At 49.8% G+C, this 12630-nt stretch overlaps 2 protein-coding genes across 2 annotated transcripts in view; one reads left to right on the top strand and one right to left on the bottom strand.

Moving 5' to 3' along the window:
- ttc3 (tetratricopeptide repeat domain 3) overlaps positions 1–7570 on the top strand; it is a 55650-nt gene extending 48080 nt beyond the window's left edge. Inside the window, exons 36-45 of the mRNA XM_072446979.1 lie at positions 438–506; positions 680–776; positions 1232–1335; positions 2451–2535; positions 2610–2711; positions 3240–3400; positions 4097–4211; positions 5698–5826; positions 6848–6940; positions 7332–7570. Coding sequence (XP_072303080.1) covers positions 438–506; positions 680–776; positions 1232–1335; positions 2451–2535; positions 2610–2711; positions 3240–3400; positions 4097–4211; positions 5698–5826; positions 6848–6940; positions 7332–7436 — 1060 coding nt within the window. The 3' untranslated portion in view covers positions 7437–7570. The remainder of the gene's footprint in view (positions 1–437; positions 507–679; positions 777–1231; positions 1336–2450; positions 2536–2609; positions 2712–3239; positions 3401–4096; positions 4212–5697; positions 5827–6847; positions 6941–7331) is intronic.
- ccdc15 (coiled-coil domain containing 15) overlaps positions 1–12630 on the bottom strand; it is a 123959-nt gene that overhangs the window by 77909 nt on the left and 33420 nt on the right. The gene's annotated exons all lie outside the window — the stretch shown is intronic.

Raw genomic sequence — 12630 nt, 5'->3', positions numbered from 1 at the left:
TATAAACCCTGGAGCGGTAGACGCCCAGGGAATTCTGATGCTAATCAGGTACTCTGGGAGGAGGGAGCGAACGTCAGTTACAATAGGAGGTAGATAGCCCATTACAGGACTGGTAGTAAACAAAGAGGGTATTTTTTCAAGTGCAACCAAATACTCCCTTTAGCGGGAGTTCCCGCGCAGGGGGCAGGGCTTACACAGAGTCTGACAAATATGACTGTTTCGAGACTCGATTACAATGGAACGCTCCTGGATGAATGAGGGATTACACCGACACATAGTTGGCTGTGTGGCTATAGCTATAATCGCACTATGGCAGAAATGTGTATAAATATTTACAAATGCTAATGGTAGCTGCGGGCTACATGCTCCTACAATGCTAGTAAAGCTGCTGTATTTGAACTTCTACAGAACACGTTTCTGTTTTACTTTCTGCACAGACTGAAGAGGAGCATCAGGGACAAGAAGTCTGCCCATGAGACCAGACTGCAGGACTTCCTCCAATTCAGGCACAGACTCTTCTATCTCACTCACTCCTTCATTCATTTCACTTTATTTAACGTTTTTACTTATGATAAGGAGATAGTCCGTATATGCAGGCATTTGATGTTAAAATGATGTGTTAAAAGCTACTGATAAAAGTCAGGTTGTCATCAGATATTGTTGTGTGCTCCTCCTGTAGTAACCAGTGTGCTACTGAGAGAATGAGTCTTGAGGACGAGATCAAACGCTGTAAAGACACGGTGACCAGAGCCTCCAGGAGGTCCCTTGCAGCCCAGGTACATGACTTTCTGACATAGTTAAAACCTTTTAACAAATGAAGACTCATATGTGTTGAAAAAACGTTTTAACTCCACTTTCAACTCTCCCCCCTCCTCCAGGAAGCATGGACCACTCAGGAATTGCTCTCAATTCAGTTTGCTCTTATTTGTCAAGAAAATAAAATGCACAGTTGTAGCGTTATCACAATACACTTCTAACTTGATTTTGATGCAAATTAATGGGCTTGATATAGATTACGTTTCTACAATGATAATATAAACGCTCTTATTTGGACAACAGACTGATAAATCTCTAGATCACTGTGATTTATTCTTGTAGTACCAATACTTACTATCTATTTTTGTTACTTTGTTACTTTAGTATGAAGTATCCACATCCAAGTCTTTCTCCTCCTCCGTCTCTGGACAGGTTATGTTTGTGTTAAATAAAGCATGCTGTTTGCTGTGTGCAGCTGCGTGCGCTGAAGAGCAGCCAGGAGCAGAGTCTGTACCCACTGCACCGGGAGCTGTGCGACAATAAGGCCGTGCTGTGGCGCCTGGATGATGTGGCCCCCAGGTCAGAGCCTCCTCCTCCCTCCCCCGCCTCCTCCTCCCTCCCCCGCCTCATCCTCCCTCCCCTGCCTCATCCTCCCTCCTCCGCCTCATCCCTCCTCCCTCCCCCGCCTCCTGTTCCCTCCTCCTCCTCCCTCCCCCGCCTCCTCCTCCCTCCCCCGCCTCCTCCTCCCTCCCCTGCCTCCTCCTCCCTCATCCTCCCTCCTCCGCCTCATCCATCCTCCCTCCCCCGCCTCATAATCCCTCCTCCCTCCCCCGCCTCCTCCTCCCTCCCCCGCCTCCTCCTCTCTCCCCCGCCTCCTCCTCCCTCCCCCGCCTCCTCCTCCCTCCCCTGCCTCCTCCTCCCTCATCCTCCCTCCTCCGCCTCATCCCTCCTCCCTCCCCCGCCTCCTGTTCCCTCCTCCTCCTCCCTCCCCCGCCTCCTCCTCCCTCCCCTGCCTCCTCCTCCCTCATCCTCCCTCCTCCGCCTCATCCATCCTCCCTCCCCCGCCTCATAATCCCTCCTCCCTCCCCCGCCTCCTCCTCCCTCCCCCGCCTCCTCCTCCCTCCCCCGCCTCCTCCTCCCTCCCCTGCCTCCTCCTCCCTCATCCTCCCTCCTCCGCCTCATCCATCCTCCCTCCCCCGCCTCATAATCCCTCCTCCCTCCCCCGCCTCCTCCTCCCTCCCCCGCCTCCTCCTCCCTCCCCCGCCTCCTCCTCCCTCCCCTGCCTCCTCCTCCCTCATCCTCCCTCCTCCGCCTCATCCATCCTCCCTCCCCCGCCTCATAATCCCTCCTCCCTCCCCCGCCTCATCCTCCCTCCTCCACCTCCTTCCCCCTCCCCCTCCTCCTCTGTAATAAGCTATGAGGAAACACAAATGATTAAAAATGAACTTCATTGTTAAAAGTTAGGAAGATGTTTCATATACTTCCTCTTCCTGCTCCTTTTCCTCTTCATGTTCCGTTGTAGTTCAAGAAATAAATATATATATTCTACATTTCTGTATAAATCCATTACCAAGTTGTATTTTGTGTTTAAAAAAAAGAAAGATTCACATTTTGGTCCTAATTTCAATATTTCATTGAATATTCAATATTTCCCGACTTATCCCATCTGTGCTCATCTCTGACCCTCTGTCCAGGTTCCCCCCTCAGGACCTGGAGGCCACACAGAATAGCATCAGAGATGGAGTCCAGGACATCGAAAAGAAGATTGCTTCCACCGAGGTATGTACATAGACCACAGCACTCTAGATGTTCCTCGTCCCGTGGTCAGAGGCTAAAGCTGCTGTCCTGTCCAGGCCCACTACAACAAGCTGATGGAGGAGCTGAAGAGCGGCAGTCAGCTGTGTGACCTGCAGCCTGTGAGTGAGGCCCTGAGCATGGAGAGCCAGCCTGTCCAGGTAACACCACCGCACCCCCACCCGCCACGCACGGCCCCCCACACACATACATGCACACACGCACGCACGCACACACATGCACACGCGTGTTCACTGCCATGGTAAAATGCCCCTTTAAAACATGTTTTATATTGTTAAGAAACTGCTAATTGGCTTGGTGTGTATTATTTAACCTGGTGTGTATTATTTAACCTGGTGTGCAGCAACTTCATTTAAACCCCGGAGGGTGAACACGCACGCACGCACACACACACACATGCACACACAGAGAGAAGAGACTTACGTGAGACAAAGGAGAGTTGAATGGATAAAACTACCTGATTAAGGTGGTTAACACTTTTTAACATGCTTTGCCACAACTTGTTGGAGTTAAGGCTGTTTGTGCCGAGAAGGTTTAACATTTGTAACATTGTGTTATTTATGTTTTATCACTGCAACACACATTAGAGTCTCTGGTGCGGTCAGAGGGTGGTGCCTGCCCCCCTGTCATGTGACTGTTCTGTTGACACTGATGCTGTTCATGTGCAGGTCCCTGAGGCCGCCTCCTTGCTCCTCCCACAGCCTCCTGCAGAGGGCGGTGCTTCACCACTCAAGAGGAAGAAACGGAAGAAAGCACAAGAGCTGCTCAGCACCACAGTGTTTGAGCGGGCCGTGGAGAGTCTGGGGCTCATCTTTCCCGACATCAGCAGGTACACACACAACTATCATGTGATGGCCTTGCACCCGAGCACAGCTCATGGGACTGCTGCCTGAGGTTTTGTACACACAAACATTCTTTCACTGTGGATGAGGGCCAAGATTGAAGCGCTTAGTGGCACAGCATCTGGCGCTCTCGCCTCACTGTAAAAAGGTCCTGAGTCTAACTCCTGGTGGTGTTCAGCCTTTTGTGTTGCATTTGTCTTTTCTTCTTGTGTCTGGAGGTTTCTTCCACACGTTTCCTGTAGACCACTAAAAACTCATGTGCTACACTCTCTACAGGGAGTGGTGGTCCCAACAAAGATCTAGAATTGGTTTGCTTGACCTTGTAAATAAATAAATACATCTATAAACGAGTGGTGAACAATGATTTTAAGTTCAGTATTCACTCTTCATACAGCCCAAAACCACTATAGCAGCTGCTTCACTAAATTGTGACTCGGTCACAATGGAATCATTTCTTTATCGTTGCTCATGTTTTACTCACTACATGGTTCATTGAGAGCAGGGGTTCCCAGACCAGGACCCCCAAAATAATCATGATACAGACTCTGTACCCCCACAGGAAAATGAAATAAACATTTTAAACCATTTTTAAAAATGAGATTTAACTAGCTCAGGGACACTGCTGAAAGCTGTCATTTCAGTCTGTTTCATACAATCCTTTGTGACCCGTGCGTGTGCTGCAGGTCAGAGCTCACTGGCCTCATTCAAAGGTTCCGCTGGTCCACTGGCAGTCTCCAGAACCTGGGCCTGCAGGACGTGGTGGGCGGGGTCAGCCAGCTCATCCTGGACCAGCAGGAGGTACATGTATATCACCAGCAGGAGGTACATGTATATCACCAGCAGGAGGTACTTGTACATCACCAGCAGGAGGTACGTGTGTATCACCAGCAGGAGGTACATGTACATCACCAGCAGGAGGTACGTGTACATCACCAGCAGGAGGTACGTGTACATCACCAGCAGGAGGTACGTGTACATCACCAGCAGGAGGTACGTGTACATCACCAGCAGGAGGTACGTGTACATCACCAGCAGGAGGTACGTGTACATCACCAGCAGGAGGTACGTGTACATCACCAGCAGGAGGTACGTGTACATCACCAGCAGGAGGTACGTGTATATCACCAGCAGGAGGTACGTGTATATCACCAGCAGGAGGTACGTGTATATCACCAGCAGGAGGTACGTGTACATCACCAGCAGGAGGTACGTGTATATCACCAGCAGGAGGTACGTGTACATCACCAGCAGGAGGTACGTGTACATCACCAGCAGGAGGTACGTGTACATCACCAGCAGGAGGTACGTGTACATCACCAGCAGGAGGTACGTGTACATCACCAGCAGGAGGTACGTGTACATCACCAGAAGGAGGTACGTGTGTATCACCAGCAGGAGGTACGTGTACATCACCAGCAGGAAGTACATGTACATCACCAGCAGGAGGTACGTGTATATCACCAGCAGGAGGTACATGTACATCACCAGCAGGAGGTACATGTATATCACCAGCAGGAGGTACATGTACATCACCAGCAGGAGGTACATGTATATCACCAGCAGGAGGTACGTGTACATCACCAGCAGGAAGTACATGTATATCACCAGCAGGAGGTACGTGTACATCACCAGCAGGAGGTACTTGTACATCACCAGCAGGAGGTACATGTGTATCACCAGCAGGAGGTACTTGTACATCACCAGCAGGAGGTACGTGTGTATCACCAGCAGGAGGTACATGTACATCACCAGCAGGAGGTACATGTATATCACCAGCAGGAGGTACATGTACATCACCAGCAGGAGGTACTTGTACATCACCAGCAGGAGGTACATGTGTATCACCAGCAGGAGGTACTTGTACATCACCAGCAGGAGGTACGTGTGTATCACCAGCAGGAGGTACGTGTACATCACCAGCAGGAGGTACGTGTACATCACCAGCAGGAGGTACGTGTACATCACCAGCAGGAGGTACATGTACATCACCAGCAGGAGGTACGTGTACATCACCAGCAGGAGGTACGTGTACATCACCAGCAGGAGGGGCCTCGGGTCCTTCCTGTGATGTTGTGGGGCCTCGGGTCCTTCCTGTGATGTTGTGGGGCCTCGGGTCCTTCCTGTGATGTTGTGGGGCCTCGGGTCCTTCCTGTGATGTTGTGGGGCCTCGGGTCCTTCCTGTGATGTTGTGGGGCCGCTCTGCTGAGACGGCCCTCTACAACATCATGTAGACAGAATATTCCACAGTCTGGCATTAAATCCCGCTCACGCTGTGTCATTTCAGGAGAGGAGCAGGTCCACCGCTAAAGGGGCCCCTGGTGCATGTGCGGCCCCTCCGTTAGGAAGCACTGCATCTGCCTGGCAGCCACAGGAACCTCACAGGGCCCCTCACATGGCCCCTCACACCAACGCCGTGAGTATGGACTTGGCTAAAGATGAAAGGACAAAAGGATTCTGAATGTGGTTCATTTACAAAATATGTTTTCAGTTAATAGACAAATCATTAGAAGTGAGAGAATGTAGAAGATGAGAAGGGGCCCCGCCAGTGGAGAAGGGGCCCCGCCAGTGGAGAAGGGGCCCCACCAGTGGAGAAGGGGCCCCACCAGTGGAGAAGGGGCCCCACCAGTGGAGAAGGGGCCCCACCAGTGGAGACCGGGAATGACTGGGATTCATTCTTTTTATTTATTTATACAGGAAAAACCCAATGAGAAAAGTTTTTCATGGACCTAAAACACGACACAATGTAAAGAACAAAGACGGGATAATAAAACGCTAATAAAACACAAATAAAGTTAAACCAATACATAAAAACACATTTACACATACAATATTATATCAAACAGGTGCTTTGGCACTGACGGTCGTCTTTGACCAGTGCTTTAAAATCATTAAAAGTTCATAACATGATTTAATTTCAAAAGTGTGTTTTGCTCCACGGGAGGAACTGTGAGATACAGAGTTGTGTAAAATGAAGTCCCGACTCACACACAGTATTAACACATTCACACACACTGTGGTTTGACCAGCTCCATCAGTTGAAGGTTGAACATCATGGACCATGGACAGCTCCTCTGACAGAGCAGAACATGAAGGTTTTTTTACAATCTTTTCCACACAAATAAAGTGTGAGCGTCTCGGTGAGTCAGGAGCGTGGGTTTAGAGCTAAACGCAGACTCTGCACCGCACAGGCTCCTGTGTGAAGACAGCACCACGGCACAGCGGTTGCCATGGGAACAGAAGTGTTTGTACTAGGTCAGATATGCCAGATGAAAACAACACAAGCTGGAGCGACATCAGTTTTACTCAGTCACAAGTTAAATTACTTATTGTAATACTTCAGTCACAGAACAGTTGACACCCTGGGATGTGTGCGATGGTAAATGCTGATGTAGCCACAGCTGCCCTGGGGCAGACTGACTGTTGTGGTTTTGCAGCTGAACTCGGAGGACCCGTGCATCATCTGCCATGACGACATGAGTGAGGAGGACATGTGTGTGCTGGACTGCAGACACAGCTTCCACAAGGAGGTGCGGCTCCACATTCACCTGCAGCATTCACTCAGCAAAGTGTCATTTACAAAGAGGATTTTACAGCACATTTCCTTCATTTATTAGGACAATAACCAGTTAAACATAAAGTTCTGCCGTTAGAATGATTTCCTTTGAGTCTGAGCAGGATAGATTTGATTTGATTTGATTTGATATTGTGCTCAAATGTAAACCAATAACACCATCAATTATGACTAAATCTGACCAAATGAATCAAACGCATCCACAAGAGGCAGATGTTTCATGAATGTGTTAGACATGATCAACCAGAATACTGATCATTTATGTGACACGATGACCTCTCCCTGGTGACCTGCCGACCTTTGCATTGTTTTGACTCCTCCCTCTGACCCTCATGTGTTTGTTCCAGTGCATCCGCTCGTGGCTGAAGGAGCAGAACACCTGCCCCACCTGCCGAGAGCACACCCTGATGCCAGAGGACTTTCCTGCCCTGTCCTCCAAGAGACACATCTGAGACTGGCCGACTGTCCTCCCGGAGATACGTCTGAGACTGTCTTCCCGGAGATATGTCTGAGACTGTCCTCCCGGAGATACGTCTGAGACTGTCCTCCCGGAGATACGTCTGAGACTGTCCTCCCGGAGATACGTCTGAGACTGTCCTCCCGGAGATACGTCTGAGACTGTCCTCCCGGAGATACGTCTGAGACTGTCCTACCGGAGATACGTCTGAGACTGTCCTCCCGGAGATACGTCTGAGACTGTCCTCCCGGAGATACGTCTGAGACTGTCCTCCCGGAGATACGTCTGAGACTGTCCTCCCGGAGATATGTCTGAGACTGTCCTCCCGGAGATATATCTAAGACTGTCCTCCCGGAGATACGTCTGAGACTGTCCTCCTGAAGATACGTCTGAGACTGTCCTCCCGGAGATACGTCTGAGACTGTCCTCCCGGAGATACGTCTGAGACTGTCCTCCCGGAGATACGTCTGAGACTGTCCTCCCGGAGATACGTCTGAGACTGTCCTCCCGGAGATACGTCTGAGACTGTCCTCCTGAAGATACGCCTGAGATACGTCTAAGACTGTCCTCCCGGAGATATGTCTGAGACTGTCCTCCCGGAGATATATCTGAGACTGTCCTCCCGGAGATACGTCTAAGACTGTCCTCCCGGAGATACGTCTGAGACTGTCTTCCCGGAGATATGTCTGAGACTGTCCTCCCGGAGATATGTCTGAGACTGTCCTCCCGGAGATGTCTGAGACTGTCCTCCCGGAGATATGTCTGAGACTGTCCTCCCGGAGATATATCTAAGACTGTCCTCCCGGAGATACGTCTGAGACTGTCCTCCTGAAGATACGTCTAAGACTGTCCTCCCGGAGATATGTCTGAGACTGTCCTCCCGGAGATATATCTGAGACTGTCCTCCCGGAGATACGTCTAAGACTGTCCTCCCGGAGATACGTCTGAGACTGTCTTCCCGGAGATATGTCTGAGACTGTCCTCCCGGAGATATGTCTGAGACTGTCCTCCCGGAGATGTCTGAGACTGTCCTCCCGGAGATATGTCTGAGACTGTCCTCCCGGAGGTACGTCTGAGACTGTCTTCCAAGAGACACATCTGAGACTGTCTTCCCGGAGACCTCTGAATCACATCTTTTAGTTTTGAGATTTTTATTTCAACTTGTTAATCACACTGAACTCTTTATTTTAATATTCTACATAATTTTATTGTTTATTAAAATCTATTCATAGAAGTTCATATTTGGCCTTTTGTCATTAATACAAACTGATCCCAGATCTGTGCGTCTGGTGCACAGCTGCACCGCTCAGACCCTCACAAGCTAATGATGCTAATGCTAACGTGGCTCCTGAAGAGAGGCAGATGAGCCGGACTCACTGGGTCCACGCAGAGGAGGAGGAGGAGGTGGTGGAGGAGGAGGAGGTGGTGGAGGAGGAAGAGGAGGTGGTGGTGGTGGAGGAGGAGGAGGAGGAGGTGGTGGGGGGCGAGATGCTGACACTGAACGTTTGAGCGAAGGTGAAGAAACTGCAGAGAACGATGAAGAGCAAGATCCTGGATGAGCCTGATATCGAGGCCTGATGATGTCACTGCGTCATGAAGACGTCCAGTTCAGAGACAACAAGACGTCTCCTCCAAGTCCAGTTCAGAGACAACAAGACTTCTCCAAGTCCAGTTCAGAGACAACAAGACGTCTCCTCCAAGTCCAATTCAGAGACAACAAGACGTCTCCAAGTCCAGTTCAGAGACAACAAGACGTCTCCTCCAAGTCCAACAGCAACGAGTGAAGTTCCACTGCGTCTGAGGAATTCAAGAAGACACGACTGAGGCCTGGTTTTCCATTTCCAGCAGTTCTTGTGGCGACTTATGGAGGTAAAAACGGTAAGAGATGGAACTATTATGGAGCAGGTGAATTCATGTGATGGACACTTTCTGGGACATTTCTGAGACGGCTGGTGGTTGTGTGATCTGCGTTAGGGCATCTGACTTTATTACAACTTATGAAACATCACTGTGGTTGTGAGGATGCGAAACAGAAACATTGTTCCAATGTGTGCTCATTGAACGGCACATGTGCACACACAAGCCCCGCCCCGCCCCGGCTCATGCTCCTGTCTAAAGATCTGTAAAGGGTCAACGCCGGCTGTTTTAGAGGTCAAGTTTACAAGAGTTAAAGCTAAAAAGGAGGGAGGGGCCGTGTGATGCTCACGTGGCAAACTCCTTTTGCTTTGATCCGTGACGTGAATTCCTCTTGTTTTGAATAATGAAAAGACAGTGTTCAGATCTGAGACAAAAGTAATGACGAGTATCTTTATTAAGGCTTTTAAATCAGAACTTTCAAGTGGAATAATATCTATATTATATCAACGTATTAAAAACAAACGGGAAAGAGAAGGTTTAACAGAGTGAGAAACCACTCAATCACATCTGGAGGGAATTTCATGACCTCATGACCTCAGGCTGAGTCTGTTTGCCGTAACCCGACCGACACAGTGTGAAACTAGCCGACTGAAATATTATTATTTCGCCGACTCACCGACCGGACTTCCCTAAACCACCGTGTTGAATATTTTTATCACACTTGTTATCCTATCTTTCATCCTTAAAGCACAGATAACGTCTGCATAGTCCCCCACATGAGTCTGTAACGAAACAGACCACGAGTTAATGACAATAAATTGCCTTAAACAATTTGCTTTGCTGTTGTTGTTGTTGTTGTTGTTTTATGGCGGTTGGCATCCGAGTGTTGCATTACCGCCAGACTTTATTCCTCAGACGTTTCGTAGTCCTCAGACTCTGTCGTAGTCCGTAAAAGTACTCCTTCCATTGCTTTGGTGTTACAAAGCTCATGAGGTCATGATATGTCTTTGTGACTAGAATAGTTGTTGTTGTTTCAGGAAAAGTCTGAGGAATAAAGTCTGGCGGTAATGCAACACTTGGATGCCAACCGCCATAAAACAACAACAACAACAACAACAACAACAACCGGCTTTATTCCAGGGAGACTCTTCTTCATCTTCCTCTCCTTCTTTGACGTTCGGTGCTTCCACCGTACAGCTTTATTCTTTAGGCTTCATTCTATAGGCTTTAATATGTCCACTGATGTCGCTGCTTGGTAGCCGTGCGTCTACGAGACTGGACGAGGACAGGAGACCACCCCCACCCCCATCTCGTCACTCTGATCACTCTGACTCCCCACAAGCAGACCCCCATCACTCCGACTCCCATTTAGCGCCTTTAGCCTGTTTTCTATATCTGCCCAATCAAGCTCCTTTGTTCCAAGGAATCTCCCTGCAGCTTTAGCAATGATCCTGATCCTTTCAGTTCTGCTTTGAGCCTGAGCAGCACAGTTTACAACATCCACCATAAAGATACAAAATCCTCTCTATCCACAACCAGGGTATTCTCATTAATTCTGGAACCTGCACACTTGGGACCTCCACTCTTGAAACCTTCACACTTCTTGGGAGCCACGCTGGCCTTTCTCATTTCGCCCTGACTGGGAGCAGCGCTGGCTCCTCTCTCTGTATTTACTCTAAACTCGTTACTTGAAACTTTCTTGACTGCATCTGCATAGGATACACCTTGAGAGACCTTTATTTTCTGCACCTCAGCAGCTCTTTTGCTAAACCTGCATCCCCCGTAGGCAGAGCTATGTTCTTCCCCACAGTTACAGCACTTCAGTTTTGCTCCCACGTCACACTTCCCATACTCGTGATCTCCTGCACATTTACCACATCTTTGCCTCCCTCTACAGACCGCTGCAATATGCCCAAAGCGCTGGCACTTAAAGCAACGCAGGGGCGGTGGAACATATGGCCTAACGTCATGGCACATGAACCCAATGAACACCTTACTAGGCAGGCACCTCCCTTCAAGTGTTACCATTACCGACAAGCTGTCACATCTTACCCCAGACCGGGTCACCTTCAACCGCCTAGCGTCCACCACCTTAGCTCCAGTCAAATTCTCCTTAACTTCATCCACAGACGTCGCTGTAGGGACACCTACGATAACTCCTCTGACCGTGTTTCTTTCAGCATCAGACACAAGAATGTCCTTTCCACCCAGACGTTTAGTTCCAATCGCCTTCCGTTGCTGAGCCGCGTCCTTGCACACGACCAGCAGCGAGCCATCTCTAAGGACACTCGCACTCTTGATCACTCCCACAGCTACAGTTAGGCTCTTTGACAATGCCACTGAATTCCACTCCTTAAAGGATGCACTATGCTGTGCACGCTTTATGATCACCTTACAGTCTCTGCTCTCACTCCGGATATCAATAGCTTCAGCCTCATCCTGCTGCTCATTCCCAGAACCCTCGGACGAGCTAAGGGACTTTTTATGTTTCCGGGCACGTGCAGCCAGAAAAGGCTGCTCCTCCACGCCGTCCAGAACGTCTTCGACCACCAGACCGGACATAAGTAAGCAACCACAGCCTGACACAAACCCTGTGACTGGATCGCAAGAACGTTCCGCAGATTGAACTCCCGCCCATTATTCCGAAACCACAAGGCCAACCCGGCCCTTTCTCTATCATAAGCCTCACAGCAAATCAGCACATGCTCGACAGTCTCTGGCACCCGACAGCGACCACACAGACCGGTCGGATGCTTGCCTATCCTACTCAGTGACCAATTGAGTCCAGCATGGCCAATCCTCATGCGGGCGAAGGCCCTTTCCTCCCACGCGTTCCTGCCCATAGACCCGCAAGGACCCACACTACCCTGTATGTGATAGAGATGCCGTCCAGTAACACAGTGGCTCCAAAATTCCTGATTCCCAGATTTAATGCTTTGCAATGCAGAAAGGCTGTCAGAGGCCACCACAATGCCGCAACACTGCAAAGCAGATTCCGCCCATTCCAATGCCAACCGTATCGCTATGAGTTCCGACGTGAAAACAGAAAGGCGATCTGTCAACCTCCTCTTGACCGCCAGCCCCAGGTCAGGCACAAAATAAGCGGCGCCAGTACGCCCACTCTCAGGATCCCTAGACCCGTCGGTATAAATAAACACATCACCTGAGTGCTTATCAATGATCGCTTGAACGGCAAACTGCGGTGCCCTCCCAGCGACTCCTCTAAGCTTGCCATGCAAGCTAACATCAACAGGAGCCGGGACAAACTTCCACGGAGCTATAGCAGACAAAGCCACCGACGGGCTCACACGCAGATCACCAACCCCCGCAAG

The sequence above is a fragment of the Eucyclogobius newberryi genome, unplaced genomic scaffold (assembly GCF_026437365.1).
Source record: "Eucyclogobius newberryi isolate DKJ021-1_F unplaced genomic scaffold, fEucNew1.0.hap1 SCAF_15, whole genome shotgun sequence".
Lineage (NCBI taxonomy): Eukaryota > Metazoa > Chordata > Actinopteri > Gobiiformes > Gobiidae > Eucyclogobius > Eucyclogobius newberryi.
This window is presented reverse-complemented; position numbering and strand designations above follow the sequence as displayed.